Source organism: Mesoplodon densirostris, chromosome 15 (genome assembly GCF_025265405.1).
Source record: "Mesoplodon densirostris isolate mMesDen1 chromosome 15, mMesDen1 primary haplotype, whole genome shotgun sequence".
Lineage (NCBI taxonomy): Eukaryota > Metazoa > Chordata > Mammalia > Artiodactyla > Ziphiidae > Mesoplodon > Mesoplodon densirostris.
In genome coordinates this window covers 27,524,766-27,544,223 of record NC_082675.1, presented here as the reverse complement: position 1 = coordinate 27,544,223, position 19,458 = coordinate 27,524,766, and the positions used below count along the sequence as shown (strand labels likewise).

The 19,458-nt window shown below is 53.4% G+C and overlaps 2 protein-coding genes across 3 annotated transcripts in view; both read left to right on the top strand.

Moving 5' to 3' along the window:
* The first annotated feature begins 3,426 nt into the window (after positions 1–3,426).
* RTL10 (retrotransposon Gag like 10) lies at positions 3,427–7,504 on the top strand. Its single transcript, XM_060119311.1, has 3 exons — positions 3,427–3,459; positions 3,559–3,615; positions 5,187–7,504. Exon 3 carries the CDS (start codon positions 5,412–5,414, stop codon positions 6,552–6,554), a length of 1,143 nt encoding a protein of 380 aa, XP_059975294.1. The 5' UTR covers positions 3,427–3,459; positions 3,559–3,615; positions 5,187–5,411; the 3' UTR covers positions 6,555–7,504.
* The window catches only part of GNB1L (G protein subunit beta 1 like), a 46,184-nt gene continuing 30,161 nt past the window's right edge, over positions 3,436–19,458 (top strand). The window contains exons 1-2 of one of the 2 annotated variants that reach the window (XM_060119312.1): positions 3,436–3,459; positions 3,559–3,615. The gene's annotated coding sequence lies outside the window, so the exon portion shown is untranslated. Of the gene's footprint in view, positions 3,460–3,558; positions 3,616–10,388; positions 10,645–19,458 lie in introns of those variants that run through there. The other variant, XM_060119313.1, reaches the window with a different exon arrangement.

Sequence of the window (19,458 nt, the reverse complement as noted above, 5' to 3'; positions counted from 1 at the left end):
GCCGCTCCGTGGCATGTGGGATCTTCCCGGACCGGGGCACGAACCCACGTCCCCTGCATCGGCAGGCGGACTCTTAACCACTGTGCCACCAGGAAAGTCCCTGGAATTAAATTTTAAAACAGCTTTTATAAATATATGTAAGTTCTCAAGGGAAAAATTGGCCATAATGAATGACCACAGAGAATTTTAGCAGAGAAACGGAAATGGTCAAAGAGAACCAAATAGAAATTCTAAAACTGAAAAGTATAACAATAAATGAAAATGTTACTTGATGGACTTTAACGGATTTTAAGAACAGTTTGGAGATGGCAAAAGAAAGGGTCAATGATCTTGAAGACAAATAAATAAGAATTCTCCAATCAAAAGAATAGAGAGTAACAATAGAGGTAATATGGATCTGAGAGACCACAGTAGAAAGTCTAGGGACTTCCCTGGTGGTCCAGAGGTTAAGACTCCGAGCTCCCAGTGCAAGGGGTCCGGATTTGATCCCTGGTCAGGGAACTAGATCCCACATGCTGCAACTAAGCGCCTGCATGCCGTAACTAAAAGATCCTGCACGCCGCAACGAACATCTTGCATGCAGCAACAAAGATCCCACGTGCCGCAACTAAGACCTGGCACAGCCAAATAAATAAATAACTATTTTTAAAAAAAGAAATAAAGTTTAATATAATGGTGCTTCGGAGGGAGAAAAGAGAATGGGGCATAAAAAAATTTTGAAGAAATGATGACCTAAAATTTCATGAATTTTGGATCAACTTATAGATCCAAGAATCCCAACAAATCTCAAGCAGTATAAACATAAAAACAAACAAACAGCCAGGCATATCATGGTCAAACTCTTGAAAATCAAAGACAAAGAGGAAACTGTGAAAACAGTCGGAGGAATAAGGACACATTACATGTGTCTGACTGCACATCGAAAAAATGAAGGTGAGAAGAAATGGAATGAAATCTACATTCAGAAAGAAAGCCAACCCAGAAATATTATTCAAAAATGAGGGAGAAAGGAAGACACTTGGGTGACAGCTGGAGTGATTTCTTGCACTACAAGAATTAAGGTAGGAATGACCAGAGCAAATTTGAACAAAGAAATGGCAGGAATGGTTCTGGGTTCTGCTGTCCACCAGCTGGCTCTAGGGACGGGCCCTGAGGAAGGTCCAGGGGCAAGCAGCACAGGCAGGCTTAACAGGCTGGCAGTCCTCAGGCAGCTGGCGTTATCTCTTGGGCTGCGTGTCTCTGTTGCTGCCCTGGCTCTGGGGAGCCACACATCTGACACCAACCCTGAACACTTCAGAGCCTGACGACTGCCTCTGGGCCTCCCAGTTCAAACACACATCCAGGTCCAATAAGCACGTGAAAGGTCCATAAGCTCAACATTACTAGTCACTAGGGAAATGCAAATCAAAACCACAAGGTACCACATCATGCCCATTAAGATGGCCATTATTTTAAAAAAAAAGAAAAAAGAAAAAGCAGAAAAGAACACCTGTTAGTGAAGATGTGGAGAAATTGGAACCCTTCTGCATTGCTGGCGGGAATGAAAACTCATGCAACCACTGTAGAAAATTTGGCAGTTCCTCAAAAAGTTAAACATAGCATTACCATATGACCCAGCAATTCCACTCCTAGGTATATACCGAAAACAATTGAAAGCAGGGACTCACACAGATATTTGTATACCCACATTCACAGCAGCATCAGTCACAACAGCCAAAAGATGGGAGGAACACAAGTGTCCACCAACAGATAAATGGTTAGACAAAATGTTGTATATATGTACAAAGGAATATTATTGTCTTAAAAAGGAACAATAATTCTGATAGGTGCCACACCATGGATTAACCTTTAAAACATTCTTCTAAGTGAAATGGCAAATAATATGTGATTCCAACTATACGAGGTACCTAGAATAGGCAAATTAATATAGACAAAGTAGAATAGAGGTTACTGGGAGCTTGGGAAAGGGGTGTGAGGAGGAGTGTTTAATGGGGACAGTTTCTGTTTGGGGTAATGAAAAAGTTCTGGAGATGATGGTGGTGAAGTTTGCATAATAATATGAATATACTTAGTGCCACTGAATGTAGACTTAAAAATGGTTAAAATAAATTTTATGTATATTTTACAATTAAAAATATATATAGAAGATGGCCTGAATAACAAAATTAAGTTTTGGACCCAAAAAGGTATTTTCTGATGGTGAGGCCCAGTTGGGTGGGTGTGGTTGGGTGTTTTGCACAAGTCTGCTGCCCACTCTCCGCTGACTGCCCTGAGTTGGCCTTAGCTGCCAAACTGTCGGGAACTCTGTCAGGAACTCCCCCTCTCCTTTGAAGCAGGAAGTTTAAATTATCAGGTCAATTAGGAAAGACACAACCAAAAAATACAAGTTTCATTCACACTTCCAGGAGGCGTTTCCTGGCTGGGTGCCACCTCTATTATTTTTGGCGAGGCTGCTGAAAGCCCCACAAACCCTGAGAAGGTACAGTGTAATCTTTGATTCCGTTTCAAGGATCAAAGCAAGTGAGTTTGGCTGTAAATGCAGATAACATTTCAGAGATGGTTTCATGAAAGAAGTCGCTAGACCAGGGCAGAAAGGGAGCTGGTGTTACATCACTTCCAGTGACCTCCGCCGCCTTGGCCCTGGTAACCTGTCCCCACCTGGGGGCCCCGGGGCAAGAGGTGCTAGAGGTCTCGCACGTAGGGCAACAGCTCTCCCCCGCACCGGCCCTCCCTGTTGCGGGGCGCTGGCTGGGCAGCCGCTCGGGGTCCAGCCTTAAGGGGTGAGTCGAGCCAGCCCGCCCACGGCGAGGGAACCGGGCCCTCAGGGGACGGTCCTCGGGGCCAGCCCCGCCGCGTCGCTCCTGGGCGCACGTACGCGCCCGGGCCCCTGCCGGGTCTCCAGCTACGGGTACTCTGCGGGCACTCCGTCCAGGAAGCGCTGCAGCCCCTCTGTGCCAACCCTCCCTGGTGCCCTCGGCCCCCAACATCCCTCCTGACGATCAGCAGTAACTCAGGGCAGTGGTCGCCGCGTCTGTCCCTGAGTCCCAGCTAGAGCTAGGTGGGCGCCACAATCCCGCCGCACCGAGCCGCTCCTCAACGCAGCATGCCGCGGGCGCCTGCGCCCGCGGCCCCGCCCGCCCTCGGACTCGGCCCTTCCTGCGCCGGCGCACGCGGCCCCGTCTGCTCTCGTGGCACTCGGCGCGGCGTCCAGCTGAGCACCCTCCCATCAACCTTCGCGCCCTGCTGCCCCGCTGGCAGGGCCCAGAAGCGCCTGCGCGACCGAGGCTTCACGACGCAGGGCGCAGGCGCAGCGCGGCTGGGCGGCCAGCGAGGGGCGTTCCGGGAGCCGGCGCGGGGACGTAGTGGTCGGCTGCGTGCACGCAGGGGGCGTGGCCGCACGACAAGGCGGTTCTCGGACTCGAGCTGCTTGTGGCTGGGTTCGCAGGCTGCGGCCGGCGGGTTAGTGCGTTGGGGTCCGCGCCCTTCCGTCCCTTCCCGACCCCGGTCCGCGCCGGTCCTGGCATCGCCTCACGGCGGCCGGTCTCGTCCGTTTTGTAGGTGCGCTCGGACTCGCTGTCGAGGGAACCGGACTGTCGTGGCGCCGCGTGGCCGCAGGTAGGTGGGCTTCGTGCGGCGGCGCCTGAACCGGGCGCGGCCTCGGCTCCGCGGGCGCACGCTGTCCTGTCCTGGGGAAGGGCCGGGTCCCTCGGCGCCGGGCAGGCTGGGGACCTCGCTCCCCAAATTAGCGAGAGCCAGGCGGGGCGGGGTCCCGGGCGCGCACGGCAGCGGCTCCCTCCCCTCACAGGGGTCAGGAGCGGGAGTGGTTCGTGGTCACCGTTTTTTCAGAGCTCGGTGAGGAACTGGACTGGACGGCATTTACCTGCTGTCTTGGGTCTCTGCCGCCCTAGCGTGTTTTTAGTGTTAGGATGGGACGGGCTTTCGGGTGGAAGACCCCCCACCCCCCGCCTCGCCACCAGAGTTGGGGGGTTGGGGAGGCAGGTGCTGGGGGCCCTGGCGGCTCCAAATGCTGCAGGCCGCCCTGGGAGGTCCTGGGCGGAAAGACCAACAAGCCGTGCCCCCTGGAGGAGCTCCCGCAGATGGGGGTAGGTAAACACGTGGGAAGCCGCCCCGAAGGTGAGTGCAGACTGGCGCCCCTAGGTGGGAGCCGGTGGAGCAGTGGGGGGCGGGGTGTGTGTGTGTGTGGAGGGCTTGTTGGGGAAATAGCGCCAGGAGGGGTGAAGCAGAGAGCGCTCTGTGCAGGCCAGGAGTGGACCTCGTGTTGCAGGGAGACTGGGGAGGTGGCTACCCTCAGGCTGGACTGCGGGAGGGCTCCTTGCATCCGACGGGAACTGCACCTTCTTTTTTGTTTTGCGTTTCTTTGTGCTGCTCAGGGGTGATGGCCACTGTTCTCCAGGCCCTTTGCAGGGACCACCTTGGGGTGGGGAGAGTAGACAGAGCAAGTGGAATTTAACTCAGGGGATCGGATTCTGGGCTGTTGACAGGGAGGATGTGTTTGGGGTGGGGGTGGCTTCATTGTGAGTAGCGACATGAGTCTGGGAGACACAGGACGGGTGTGGGGGTGGAGGGAAAGCTGGAAGGCACACAGGTAGTGCTTGCCATGCTTCTGGGGCTGTGACGTAAAAAGATTTTATGACACACTCTGCACCTGACGGTACAGTGCTTGGGCGGCTGGGAGACGGTTCACAGGACTGTGAAGCGTAGCTTATAAATAGCGTGGTGACGTGTGGTGGGGTCAGCTGCCTCTGCCACTTACTGTTTGGCTTGTGTGTGGCCACAGACGAGTGACTATACTCACCACCGTGCCTTGGGGGTGGCGAGAGGACCAGCCTCATCGGGGGTCAGTGTTGGGCATGACTAGACTAGAGCTGTCAGTGAAGGTTGTTCTTGTCACTCTCCTCCTGAAATTCTTTGACAGCCATCCAGGCCGTCCAAGAAAGCCCAGGGGGATCTGATCTGGCCCCCTTTTTCTTCTCCTGGGATTGACATCACCGCCATCACATCTTGCCCTTGAAACATCCCAGGTGGCGTGTACCTGCCTTCTGGGACCTCCCAGGCCGGCCTCTGGGCCCCCTTGCATGGATAGCTCCTGGTGGGGGCCCAGGGTCGGCTTCCCAGTGGTGGTGGTTGGGCGTAGTTCCCACTCTTCCCACCTTGTTTTTGGACAGATCGCCTCGGATGGTGGCCTGCGTCTGACAGTCCCATCAGCTCTTCTCAGCTCTTCTGAGGCCGCAGTGGTCAGCTCCCCGCTCAGCACTTGCCTGGAGCACCCCTCCACAGCCGTCTGTCCCGTTGTGTCTGCGCGCCGCTTCTGCCCACCCTCTGGGCGCCGTCCCTCCCTCCTCTCCCTGTTCTTTCTCTAGTTGACGTGGCAGCTCCCGTCTGCTCCCAGCATGCCTCGTGGCCGGCGCCAGGGCCCTCGCAATCCCATCCGGGCGGCAGCCAACTACGCCAATGCACACCCCTGGCAGGAGGACGGGACCACTCCTGGGGTTGCGTACACCCCTCTAGTGGATCCCTGGATTGAGCGGCCCTGCTGTGGGGACCCTGTGTGTGTGCGCACGACCATGGAGCAGAAGAGCTCGGCGAGTGGTGCTGTGGGCGGTAAGCCCGCAGAGAGGGGCCCCCCGGCAATGCGCATGGGCCCGCGGCCCCTCAGGGTGGACTTCCACTGGGTGCCCGGCTCGGACCCAGGCACCTTCGATGGCTCCCCTTGGCTGCTGGACCGCTTTCTGGCCCAGCTGGGCGATTACATGTCCTTCCGCTTTGAGCACTACCGGGACAACCTCAGCCGCGTCTGCGAGATCCTCGGGCGCCTGACGGGCCGAGCCCGGGCGTGGGCAGCCCCCTACCTCGATGGGGACCTGCCCCTGCCTGACAACTATGAGCTTTTTTGCCAGGATCTTGAGGAAGTTATTCAAAACCCAAACAGCTTTGCTGAGTACCACGCTGCAGGGCCCTGTTCTTTGCCTCTGGCCTTCAGCCAGCCACCAGTGGCCCCACAGCTGCCTATGGTGAGACAGTACTTAGCTAGGTTCTCAGAGGCCTTGGCCCTCAACATGGGCACTCCCCCCAGGTCTGTCCCCGCTGCTCTGGCCACCCCCACTGTTTCTAGTTCCAATTCCGCATCTAGAAATGCTCTATCTGAGCAGCTGCTAGCCATGGAGAGCAGCCCTGGGCCTGCGGAGCCTCCTGCCTTGTCCAGCTCTGCAGGCAGCACTGGTCCTGGTCCCGTGGGGCCATCTTCCTCCGAGCCAGGGGAGGCGGCCCCCAAACCTGTCCCTGCAGTTGCAGAATCTGCTGAACCCCCTGCCCAGCAACCAGGTCCCACTAACCCAGGGGGTCCAGGACCCCAGAAAACAAAGGAGGAGGTTTCTGAGACAGAGGCAGGCCAGGAGGCATCCTTAGGTACCCCACAGGGGGCAGTGGACACTCCAGCGACCCCAGGAGAGCCACCATTCTGTCCCACGCCCCAACCCACAGCACTGGATTCCGAACACAGCCTGGGCAGGTGTGGCAGTGCCCCCTTGTCATGAAGTGGTCTGCGTGGCCAGGGAACCCCACGGCCCCCCTGTCAGGACAGTGGGGTATTGCCAGCTCACTCTAGATGGGGTGCACCAGGTAGTGCCCTGTCCACTTGCCCCGTTGCTGGGCAGGAGATGCACTTGCTTGGCATCTATCGTGTCTGAGCACAAACAGCTCCCCTTAAGTCCCCACCCCAGGGCACAGCAGGACAGTGGCCTCTGTCCTGTGCCCCTCATTCTCCAACTCCCTCAGTGGCCCAGAGGCTGCCTCCCACTGGGCTCTTGGCTGCATCCCAACACCTTGTTGGGGAGCGCCTTCTCACCTGGCCTGTTCCCGCTAGTTGGAAAGAGTTGCATAGATAAGTCCCCATCAAGTTTGTACAGTCCTTGTAACTAGTCCCCCCCCAAAACCACCCCCTTCAGTGCTGGCTGGGACTGGGCTGTGTCCGCTGTGCCAGCCCCTTTGGACCTAACTCCTATGGTGTCTGCTTTGACTCCTGCCCCGGTCTCTGCTCCCTGTGTCCCCTATCCTCCGGACTGGAAGTTAAGGAAGGCTGCATGGAGGAAGCAGCTGCTTTCATTATTCAGTATAAGTGGGAGGGTGTCTTGGCAGAGAAGGGTGCTTCCCTATGTACGGGCTTACCAGCAGCCCTGGCCCACTGGGACAGCTTTAATGCAGGAGGGTGGAGTGGAGGCCTCTTTGCCAGTCTCAGCTCCCTTCCAGGCATTTGCCTGCTATATTAGCATCTAGTCTTGTTTTGGCCTGCGCTGCCTTCCCCTCTGCTCGTCAGCAGTCCTGCCTCCATACCCACTTGTGCACTTGGCTGCTTCAGCACTTACGCCCAGCGCTGTAATGACTTGTGTCTCTGGATGTACTGTGAGTCCCTAGGGCAGGGCTCCCATCAGTCAACCTCATGTCCCTGCCACACAATCGGTGCTATTAAACATGAGTTGGATCCATGGCTGAGTGAGTCCTTGTCCATCAGTGGGAGCAGAGCCTGGGCCCAGCCGCAAGTACCCGGTCAGCGTTGCAGGTGTGGTTCATGACAGGGGCTTGGATCATTGCAGGGTCTGGCTGAATGGGTGGGAATGGGAGGCTTGGTGGGAGGAGTGTGGCCTTGAGAACTAGCTTCCAGGCCAGCAGTGAAGTGAGGAGCAGACAGCAGCACAGGGCTGTGAGTCCCCAGGGCCTAGCGTGGAGTGAAGGAGGACCCGCTCTGCACAGGGAGGGTTTTCTAGTAACAGCTGACTGGGAGGCTTCTCCAGCCCAGGTCAGCACAGGATGGGCACAGTGCATCTGCTCCAAGGGGCAGATACGCAAACATTTCAGGCCCCTGTGGGTCCTACAATTGGGAAAACAAAACGCCTTCCTGGAGAGTAGCAAAGAAAAAGAAGTGGAAATATAACTGCAATCAGAAAGTCATTTTAGGAAGGAAAGTAATAAGCAAATGGTAAAAAATTTTAAGTAAAATAGACATTGTTGGGATTACTTCCTTTAGTAATTTGCTTGAAAAGGTTCTGGGTTCAGGTGGTTTTATTGTGAGTTATTTTATGGCACAGACACCTCGTAAGTAAAACAGCTGCGAGTCTTAGAAGTAGGTGGGAAGCCGATGTAGCCCCAAAGTGAAACAAGCAAGCTGACAAGAAATCATTGTGCACCCTTGGTTCTGATCCAGTGGAGAAATTTGGATGTTCCAGCGCAGCCTGGTCACACTGCTGCCCCCATGCTATTGCTCAGGCCCGGGCCCTCCTGCAGGCTGTCCTGGTCAGCTGTGGCCTGGCCCACCTGTGGGTCTGGTGTCATTGGCAACATTGGGGCCCCAGAGCTGCCCTCTGTGGCGGGTGGCCCAGTCAGCAGCCCTCTGCACAGGCTGCCTCTCCCGTCTCCACTTAGTGGACCTGGAGTGAGTTCCCTCAGTCCCAACATTTCCATCTTCCCTTCTGACCCCCGGTTTCACCGGGGGCTTTTTCCCCCTTGGGCCCCAGATGGCTCCTGCAGGCTCGGGTTATGGTCCAGCATACCTCTCATGAGGGTCATCTCTGCTACGGCAGGCCTGGGGGCTTTGGGGAGAGACTGGACAGATGACCTGTGGAAAATGGGTTCTGTTGTTGTGCCCTGGCCATGAAGAAAAGGACGGAGGGGCAGGCCTCAGTTGTGAGGGCAAGGTCACCCATTCCTGGGGTCGGGAGAGGGTGGGAGGGCGCTGGCCTTCCAGACAGGCAGCGTCTATGGTTCCGGAAAGTGACTGCCCCATCTTTAGCTGGCACTGTGCCCTGCCTTTGGGCAGATGTGAAGACCCAGCTGCTCTCCTCTCTGGGGGAGAAGGAACACAGAGGGCCAGGAGAGGGGGCTGTGCTGTGCGTGGCAGGAGAAGGGCCCTTGGGTCATGGCCACTCCTGGCTCTGCACACGTAGGCATCCCACCTGGAGGAGGGTGCTCTGGGCCTGGCAGTGTTGCTGGATGTGCTCAGGGCGGGCTGTGCTGGGGCGTGCCTTCCAGACCGTTGTGTCTGTCCCTCGCTTCCCTCGGAAATACCCGGAGGTCTCATTTTCTAAAGCTGGGACACGGTGGGCACTGTGGGAGGGTTTGTAAAGCGCCTGTGTCCAAGGAAACTTCAAACACCGGAAGTGTTGAGGATGAGGTACTGTGAGATACAGAACATTTTTTAAAGCTGCAGGAACGAAAGGACATGGAAATTGGTGTGGAAGGATGAGCAGAGAACTTGGAAATAAAGCCGAGTAAATACAGGGGTTTAGTTCACGCTGGCAGGGCTGTTTCCAATTAATGGGGGTAAAGTGGATCATTCAGTGAGAGGACTTGGAGCAGCTGGTCAGTTGTCTGGAAAACAGTGAAACTCACTCTGTGCCAGCCGTGCTCCAGGTGGATTAAAGATTTAACGGTAAAAAGTCACAAAAGCACCATGGGGAGGTACGGGCAGATTTTCTGCTGTGATTCCAGGACTCGAGACGTTCTAGGTGCCGGGAACTGCAGGAGGCCTCTGGGCGCGCTGAACCCTGGCCCGCATGCAGGTGGCGGCTGCTTGGTCTCGGCTGAACCACGAGCCATTGGAATCACCGGTCCTCAAGGGGGCGGGGTAGGGCTGAGTGCCCAGTGGGGGTCACCGCCTTGTTAACAGCCTGGAGGTCTGGCAGCGAGGAGTGCGGTCACCAGGCTGCTGGCGCTGTGTTGGTCAGGGCAGGCCGACTGTGCTGCAGGAAGAGAACCTCCACATCGTGGCCACCCCGTCCGCTGTGGTCCCTTGGGCCGTGCCGACGGCTTCACTGGCTACATTTCTCCACGACCGCAGAGGCTGGGGAAGGACCGCTGTGAACCACTAGTGGTGCGCGTCACTCCCCTCCGTTCCCCTGGCCTGAGGGAGCTGCTGCGCCCTCCTGCGAAGTGGGTGGGGCCCTCAGCGCCGAGCGCGGGACACAGCCGTGCAGCCATGAGGGGGGGCCACATGGGCCGTGGGGAGAGATCCCCGTGCACACCTGCTCAGGCTGCATGGCCTAAGCGACAGGAGGTGCTTCCTCCCGGTCCTGGAGCCTGGGCACCCGAGATCCAGGTGTTGGCAGGGCTGGCTGTTCCCGAGGCCCCTCACCTCGTTGTGTGTCCCCCCACGGTCTCCCTCAGCATGTCTGTATCCTTGCCCCCTTATGAGGACACCGGTCCTATTGGATCAGGGCCCACCATATGACCGCATTGAACCTTAATCCCCTCTTTGAAGCCTCTGGACACAACCATGTCTGAGGTGCTGGGTGTGGAGCTTCAACATGGGAACTTCGGGGAGACAGCTGGGCCATGAGAACGCCCGACGTGGATTTCTTTGTTTCCCATCTTTGCAGCCTTGGGCAGTGCTGTCGTGAGCATCCTTCTGACGTCGCCCCTGTGTGCAGAGCTGCTCCAGCCCCGAGCAGGACGTGTCCAGTTGTTCTGTATCTGAGACCCCTACAGAGGGTGCGAAGACATTACTCTATATTCCCAAGTTTAAACATTCTTCCTTTCACGTGACTCTGGAATCTCCTGGCCTGCAGGTCGCCCTTGACAGCCCGTTCCTTCTCCCTGGGTGCCCTGTCTCCCTGTTGGCGGGGCCGTAAGAAGGTGAAGAGGGACGTCCCTGGCTGCTTTCCACCTGTGCATCCGAGCAGTGCCGGCCTGCGCCAGCGGTTGGGAGTGAGCCCGCGCCCTTACACCTGCCTGTGCGGGTGGCAGAAGTGCAGCCATGGTGCAGGGACACCTGCTGGCTGCTGGGAGTGCCACATTGGCCCCCGAGAGGCCTCAAGTGATAGCGTCCTTCACCACCACCATGCTTAGGGGCCCCTCTCCAAGTGGGACTGGGTTCACGGGAGCTTCCTGGGCACCAGCCCGCGGGCATCGGCCCCGTCCCAGGCCCTGGGGAGGGCCATCTGGGCACTGATGTCAGCCCTGGGGAACTGGCCCCTGTGGACCATCCCTCCTGGCGGAAGTGGGCCCCAGAGGCCGGTGCTGATGCCTGGGAATGATCCCACTTCCTGTAAAACATGGAGCTTTTCTGTGCGTTTACCGGGAACAACCAGGGCAGCAGCCCATTGCTGGCTGGTCTCACCCCAGCCCGTAAGTGCCAGGCAGGCCGGCTGAGAACGCCCAAGTGGCCTTCCTTCCTGCCATCTCCAGCTCCTGGACCAGTGGCTCCTCACCTTGGCATTTCCTCCTGGCCCGGCAATGATGGCCTGTCCCCCCCATCCCAAGGAGTCCAATTGGCGCCTCCAAAGCCCTCAGGGAAGTCCTTCGTACCTTGTGTTGGTCAGGCTACAGAGGTGCTTAGGGGAGAACGGGCTGTGCTCACCTCTGCCCAGGCACCCATCACATCACATGGACCTTGACCCCAGCGGAGGAGCCTGGTCCTCCGTGGCCATCTTCCCCAAACACTGGGCGAGTTGGAAGGGACACTCACAGCCCCCAAGGGGCTTCACACAAATTGCTGGCAGCTGCCCAAGGGCCCAGAATGCTGCCCCAGGGAGGTGAGGTCAGCGCTGCTGCTGCCTGAGCAGTGGATCCTGCCAGAGGGAGCAGCGTCCCTCCCAGGCTTTGCAGGAGCAGGTGACTTGCTTCTCTTGGATTGAACAAGAGGCTCAGGCCCAGGATGGGTGGGTGGCTGTCCTCCCCAGGTCTCAGGAGCACAGCACTCAGCTCTACTTCGGAAACTCATGTCCACAGCCATCCCCGAGTTTGCTTGTGGACCCTCCGGCTCATGGGGAGGTGCCCTGCCCACGGGGGGCGGGGTGGGTAGGCTGTAGTCGGGACTCGGGGGCCTCCTGCCGGCTGGGCTCAGGAGTCTTCCCCGTGCATGTGCAGAAAAGCCAGCACGGGCCTGCCAGCCTCAGGTCGTGCACAACTGGGCACAACTGAGGCCACCACCTGGGCTCCTGGGCGACGCTGTACCAGAGGCGGGCAGGCACACACGGACACGTCAGGCCCCAGGAGGCAGGCATGGCTGGGTTGGGGGAAGGCAGTGTAGGGATGGTGCCCGGTTCCCGCCTCCCCAATGGGCTCTGAGGCCCACTAAGCACGGGGCCGCTTGTGGCACCATCCTCCTCCCCACCCCCTCCCCGGGCCAGGGAGCTGCCTCCCCGGAACCCCTCCCCAGGATCCGCATCTTTGAAGCCATGGATACTGACAGAGGATTCAGTGAATCCAAGGTCGCCAGCCGGGCGTTGACAGATGCCCAGCCACGATACTATTTCTGATTTAATAACCGAATGGGAGGCTGGCCCTTGGTAATAATTAGGGCTAATTACTGAGGAGGTGTTGACAGAAAGGCTGAGAGGAAACAAACTACCTTTATCCCGGGGCTTAGAGTCAGATTACACTGTGCTATCTGCCTCTCAGAAAGGAGACGCTTCAATCACTCACCAGAGGCTTCAAAGGGGAAGGGGCCCTGGCCATGCACGGGCTCAGGAGGGCTATGAAGCATGCCTTTGACTCCGAATGGCCACGCAGAGCCCACTCCAGAGATGGTTTCTTTGTGAAGTTTGAGTTCCCTGGGCAAACCTGCCGCTGCACCCAGGCCAAGGCGGGGCTCTGCAGGCACGGCGGGAGGGGCGGGCCAGGGCTCATGCTGGGGCCAGGTCTTCCCTGGGCTGGGCCCACGCGTGGCAGTCCGCAGGAGGGCAGGGCAGCTGGTGCATTTTCCTTGGCCCAGGGAGCGAGCTGCAGGGAACAGGGTAGGGCTGTCACCCAGTAGGCTGTCCCCTGTCTCACCTGGACCCCTGAACCGCAGCTTCTCCACAGCATTGTGGGCCAGTCCGGCCTCCTCGGAGGGGGCTGTGTCCTCGGCCTTACTTATTGGGGGACCACTCCTGGGGGCCTGGGTGTCACTCACTGGGCTGCCCTCACCCAGTGAGCCAGCGCCATGGATGGAACGCTGACCCACAGGGACCTCGGTAACGAGAGGCTGACTACCTAGAGGATTGTCCTGTGTCGTGGGCTTGTTTCTGATGCGCTGTGTGCTGACTCCCCTGGACCTCCCTGCGTTTCAGAGATGGGGGAGGGGCGGTGGTCAGACCTCCATGTCCTGCTGTGAAGCAGGAGGCTTCCCAGTGATCTGGCCTGGACCGCCCTGGGGCCGCTGCGTCTGTAACGTGACTTCCAGGGGCCAGTCCTGGGATTTGGGTCTTGCTGTGGTCTGAGCTGATCAGGAAGGTGGAGGGCGACGGGGCCTGCTCAGGATGGCCTGTCCAGGTGTGGCCTGGGAGGTGCAGAGGGACTGGGTCTCGGTTCCTCCTGGCCTGGAGGACCGGCCAACTCAGAGTTTTCCTGCTAGAATGGCCGTGCCGCATGAGAGAGAGGGGACTGCTGTGTCAGCATCTCCCTTCCCTGGTGCTACTCTGCTTTGCGAGTAACAATGAGCATGAAGATGATAAAAGTTACCGGTAAATTGCTTAGCTGAGTACTGACTACCTTGTGTTGGGGCGCTATTGATGGATTTAAGTCTATTTATATTAGGGCAAAAATAAGATGGGAAATCACTTTAAATAGGAGAAGCACTTAAAAATTGGCGTTAAATCTGTTTAAAGTCACCTTAACTGGAATGAGAAATTGTATCTAAAGCCAGAAAAATCTAGGCAGAAAACTGGGTTTTCATAATACCTTAGTGATAAATCAAATACCATTAACTGTAGGTCAAGAAAAAATAGCCCCCAAATATTGTTCAATATATGTTATTTGAAAAATAGCCTCCTCGAAAATGGCCAGGAGGGTGGCGGCCCAGTGGTTGCCCCATGCCTGGAAGGTGCTGGTGCCCTCCCCTTGCGACCGTTGTGCGTGGGGATGGCATGGTCGTCCTGTGATGAACAGCCTCGAGCACTGTGATCCACCCAAGTCTGCAGCTTATTCCGATTTCCTTAGTTTTCCTCTTATGTCCTTTTCCAGGACCTCAGCTAGGACCATGTGACACTTGGTCACATCCCCTTGGGCCCCTCTGGGCTGTGACGCCCGAGACAGTTTCGAGGCGAGTACCCTCCTCTGGGATTTGCCGTGTGTGTTTCTCGAGATCAGCCTGGGGTCTGGGTTTCTAGGAGCAAGACCTCCAAGATAAAGGGCCATCGCACAGTGTCAGACCCAGGGAACATGATGTCAGCGTGACCTTGATCGCCTGGACGGTGGCGGTTGTCAGGTCTCCCCTGTGAGGAGGGCTGCCTCCACGCACACCCTCGCAGGCAGGGGTCCAGCTCCATCGCCTTGCAGGTCACTTGGAATTCTGCTCAGATTTGTCTGCTCTCCCCGTTGGTCTATTTCTTCAGTCGTTTCCTTCATCACTGTGGACTCACAGTATCGATCAGGACTGATTGTTAAGACACGTACTTACAGGGAGTCCCAACACATGTACAGAAACCGCTCCACGGTCAGAGCCCTCCTCTCGCTGCCCCTTGGTCATGAGCCCACCCCTGACCCCTGACCCTGGCCCCTGGCACCTCCAGTCACGCTGTCTACCTGGCCCTGCCGTTTCCAGAATGCCGTGTGTATAGGGCCAAGCAGTATGTAGCCTGTTACTCGCTCTGATTTTCTGGGGAGGCGTCCGTGGTGTTGCGTTCATCAGTACTTTCTTCCTATTTTATTGCTCAAGGGTGTGTTGACATTTCGCATTCGGGCGATATTCTGAATAGAACAGACCAGTCAGATACAGGTTTGTTTGCACGTATGTTTTCATTTCTCTAGATTAAATATCCAGCGGCGGAGTGCTGGCAACTTGACGATCGGCTGTTTTGTGCTCCAGGGACCTGCTGGGCTGTCATCCAGGGCGTGTGTGCAGTTTGTATCCTCACCGGCGGCTCAGCGGCCGTTGGCTTCCTCGGGGGTTTGTCTTCTTCATTTGAACTGTGTTGTTTTCATTTGCATTTCCCTAGAGGCTAAGGATGCTGAGCATCTTCTTGTGCTTATTTGCCATCTGTACACCTTATAGGTGAAGTGTCATCTGTTCAGATCTTTTGTTTAGTTGCTGTTGAGTTTTTTAAAATATTACTGATATACTAAAATGTGCACATATTGAAAGTGGATAATTTGATAAGTTCCAACACCTGTGTAAGCATCATCATACCCAAGACATGAATGTGCCTGCTGTCCTTAGGGAATCCCTAGGGTTTCCTCCCAACCTTCGACCTTTGTAAGGCCTCTCCCCACTCCCTGCAGCACCCCTCCCCAGGTGCCACTCGTCTGCTTCCTGTTGCTACTGGGTAGTTTGCACTTTTTAGAAGTTTATGTAAATAGAATAGGATATTTACTCTTTTTTTCTGGCTGCTTTTAGTCGATATATGATTTTGAGGTTGATTCGTGGGGAGGCGTGATCAGTGCCCCTTTGTTGTTGAGTATGGGTGTACCACTGTTTGTTCAGCCTTGACGGATGTTTGGATTGTTCCCAGTTTGGGACTTTTTTTGGAGAAACAGCCACACTTTATTCCAAAGCCATTGTACCAGTATGCTCATAGGAGAGTTCCTCTGCTTCACGTGCTTCCCAGCGGCCAGGGGTGTGGTCAGTCTTTAATGTGGACCGCTCCCATAAGCGTGTAGTGCAGGTGACTGTGGCTTTCGTTTGCGTTTCCCTGATGACCAAAGCTGGTGAGTATGTTTTCAGGTCCTAATTTGCCATTTGCATATCTTGGCTATAGTGTTTATTCACATCTTTTGCCCTTTCTTTTTATTTTTTTATTTTTTTATTTATTATTATTTTTTTTTTGCGATACGCGGGCCTCTCACTGTTGTGGCCTCTCCCGTTGCGGAGCACAGGCTGCGGACGCGCAGGCTCAGCGGCCATGGCTCACGGGCCCAGCCGCTCCGCGGCATGTGGGATCTTCCCGGACCGGGGCACGAACCCGTGTCCCCTGCATCAGCAGGCGGACTCTCAACCACTGCGCCACCAGGGAAGCCCGCCCTTTCTTTTTAAATTTACCTTCTGTTTTTATTTATTTTTTCTTTGCTTTCCTAATGAATTTTGAGGATTCTTTATATATTGTGGATGCATGATTTACAATATTTTCTCCCAGTCTGTAGTTTGTCTTTTCATTTTCTTAACACCATCTTTCAAAGAGCAGAAGTTTCTAATTTTCTTGAAATGAAATTTATCCATTTTTCTATTGTGGATCATGCTTACTGATAGTTTTTAAAAATCATGAATGGATGTTGAATTTTGCCAGATGCCTTTTCTGTATCAGTGTAGCTGATATGGTCTTGTGTTTTTTCTTCTTTAGTGTGTTAATGTGATGGAGTTATCTCTGTTGATTTTGGAGTATTGAATCTGCTTTGTGTTCCTGAAGTAAACTCTAGTTGGTCATAGTGTATTCTTTTTTTTTTTTTAACTTATTTATTTTATTTTTATTTTTATTTTTGGCTGCATTAGGTCTTCATTGCTGCGCGTGGGCTTTCTCTAGTTGTGGCGAGTGGGGGCTACTCTTCGTTGTGCATGTTGCACTGGCTTCTCATGTTGAGGAGCACCGGCTCTAGGCATACGGGCTTCAGTAGCTGTTGCACATAGGCTCAGTAGTTGTGGCTCGCAGGCTCTAGAGCACAGGCTCAGTAGTGTGGTGCACGGGCTTAGTTGCTCCGCGGGAGGTGGGATCTTCCCGGACCAGGGCTCACAACCATGTCCCCTGCATTGGCAGGCAGATTCTTAACCACTGGGCCACCAGGGAAGCCCCCATAGTGTATTCTTTTTATATACTGCTGGATTTGATTTACTTTTTTTTTTGAGGATTTTTACATCTGTATTCATGAGGGATATTGGCTTGTGGTTTTCTTTTCTTGTACTGTCTTTATCTGGTTTTGGTATGAGGATCATGCTGGCCTCAAAATGAATTGGGAAATGTTCCCTTTTTTTCTGTTTTCTGGAAGAAATTATATAGAACTGGGGCTATTTTCTCTTTAAATGTTTGGTAGAGGGCTTCCCTGGTGGCGCAGTGGTTGAGAGTCCGCCTGCCGATGCGGGGGACGCGGGTTCGTGCCCCAGTCCTGGAGGATCCCACATGCCGCGGAGCGGCTGGGCCCGTGGGTCGTGGCCGCTGGGCCAGCGCATCCGGAGCCTGTGCTCCGCGGCGGGAGAGGCTGCAGCAGTGAGAGGCCCGCATACCGCAAGAAAAAAAAAATGTTTGGTAGAATATGCCAGTCAAGTCATGTGGGCTGGAGTTTTCTTTTCTTTGCAAAGATTTTAACTAAAAATGCAATCCCTTTAGTCGCTATAGGGCTATTCAGGTCATTTCTTCTAGGTGACCTAGAAACCCCCTAGTCTGTGGTCTTCAATTTCTATTTCATCTAAGTTGTTGGATTTATGTGCACTGAGTTATTTACAGTATTTCCTTATCCTCCTTTTAAGGTTAGTGGTGTCTGTAGTGATAACCCTTCTTCCATTATTATAATTTGTTTCTTCTCTTTTTTCAGTTGTCAGGCTAGCTAGCGATTTATCTATTTTATTGATCTTTTTAAAGAACCAATCTGTGGTTTTGCTGATTTTTCTCTGTAGTTTTACAATTCTCTGTTTTATTTATTTCTTTTCTGATCCTATTATTTCCTTCCTTTTCCTGGCTTTGGGCTTATTTTTCTCCTCTTTTCTAGTTTCTTGAGGTAGAAGCTAGGTCATTGATTTGAGACCTTTCTTTTCTTTCTTTCTTCTTTTTCTTTTTTAAAGAAAACCTTTATTTTAATTTTTTTTTTTTTTTTTTTTTTTTTTTTTGCCACACTATGAGGCTTGCGGTACCTTAGTTCCCCAACCAGGGATTGAACCCAGGCCCACTGCAGTGAAGGCACGGAGTCTTAACCAGTGGACCACCGGGGAATTCCCCCTTTCTTCTTTTCTAATTTGGCATTTGATGCTATAAATTTCCTCGAAGTCCTGCTTTAGCTGCATCTGACAAGTTTTGATATTTGATATTTTCATTTTTATTCATTTCAAAATATTTTCCAATTTCTGTTGGGACTTCTTCTTTGGCCCATTGATTATTTAAAAGCATGTTGTTTGTTTTCCAAATATTTGGAGATTTTTCCAGTTGTCTTTCTGTTATTGATTCCAGGTTAAATCCATAAGGTCAGAGAACATTGTGCGCTTTTGGTTCTTCTACATTCTTTTCAGTTATAATTGACATATAACATTGTATTAGTTTCAGGTGTACAACATAATGATTTGATAGTTGTATATATTGCAAAATGATTGTCATGATCAGTCCAGTTAACATCTGTCACCTCACGTAGTAACAAAGTTCCTCTATATTTTTTAAGTTTTTTTTTTTTTTTTGGCTGCATTGGGTCTTCATTGCTGCTCACGGGCCTTCTCTAGTTGTGGAGAGTGGGGGCTACTCCTCATTGCGGTGGCCTCTCTTGTTGTGGAGCATGGGCTCTAGGGGCGTGGGCTTCAGTAGTTGTGGCACATGGGCTTCAGTAGTTGTGGCTCACAGGCCCTAGAGTGCAGGCTCAGTAGTTGTGGCACTCAGGCCTAGTTGCTCTGTGGCATGTGGGATCTTCCCAGACCAGGGCTCGAATCCGTGTCCCCTGCATTGGCAGGCAGATGCACAACCAGGGAAGCCCTTAAGGTTTGTTTTAAAACACAGGATATGGTCTATCTTGATAAATGTTCCATGTATATTTGAGAAGTATGAATTGTTCTGTTGGCGGAATGTTCACTTCATGTCAGCTCAGTCCAGTTGATAGATAGTATTAGGTCTCCTGTACTATTTTCTGGCCACTTGTTGAGTTGATTGCTGAGGAGGAGTTTAAGTCTCCAGCTGTGATTATGTATCTGTCTACTTCTGCTTTCATTTCCATCAGTTTTTCCTTCATGCGTTGTGAAGTTCTGCTGTTAGTGGAGTATATGTTCAGGACTTTCGTGTCTTCTTGATGAATTGATGCCTTGTGTCATTGTGTGTTTTCTTCTCCCTGTTAATAGTCCTTGTTTTGAGGTCTACTTTGTCTGATAATAATGTATCCATTACACCTTTTTTTTTTGTTATTTGTATAGTATGTCTTTTTTATATTTTTACTTTCAATTTATCTATGTTTTTATTTTTTTATTTTATTTACTTACTTATTTTTTGGCCACTCTGTGTGGCATGCGGGATCTTACTTCCCTGACCAGGGATCGAACCCATGCCCCCTGCATTGGGAGCACAGAGTCTTAACCACTGGACCACCAGGGAGGTCCTCTATGTTTTTACATTTAAAGTAGGTTTCTTCTAGATAATTTACAGTCGCGCTTTTAAAAAAATAGCTTATAGTTGTTGGGTCTTATAATAGCATGTTGAGAGCATTTATGTTTATATTAGTCATTTTTATGGTTCTATTTAGGTCTTCCATTTTGTTTTCTAATTTTCCTGATGCTTTGGCCCTCTCTCCCTTCTTTCCATCCTTCTTTTGGATTATTTGGATATTTTCAAATACTCAGTTTAAATTTTCTGTTAG

Excerpts from the sequence above, each read along its gene's own strand:
- RTL10 (XM_060119311.1), top strand. The coding sequence starts at position 5,412 with ATGCCTCGTGGCCGGCGCCAGGGCCCTCGCAATCCCATCCGGGCGGCA.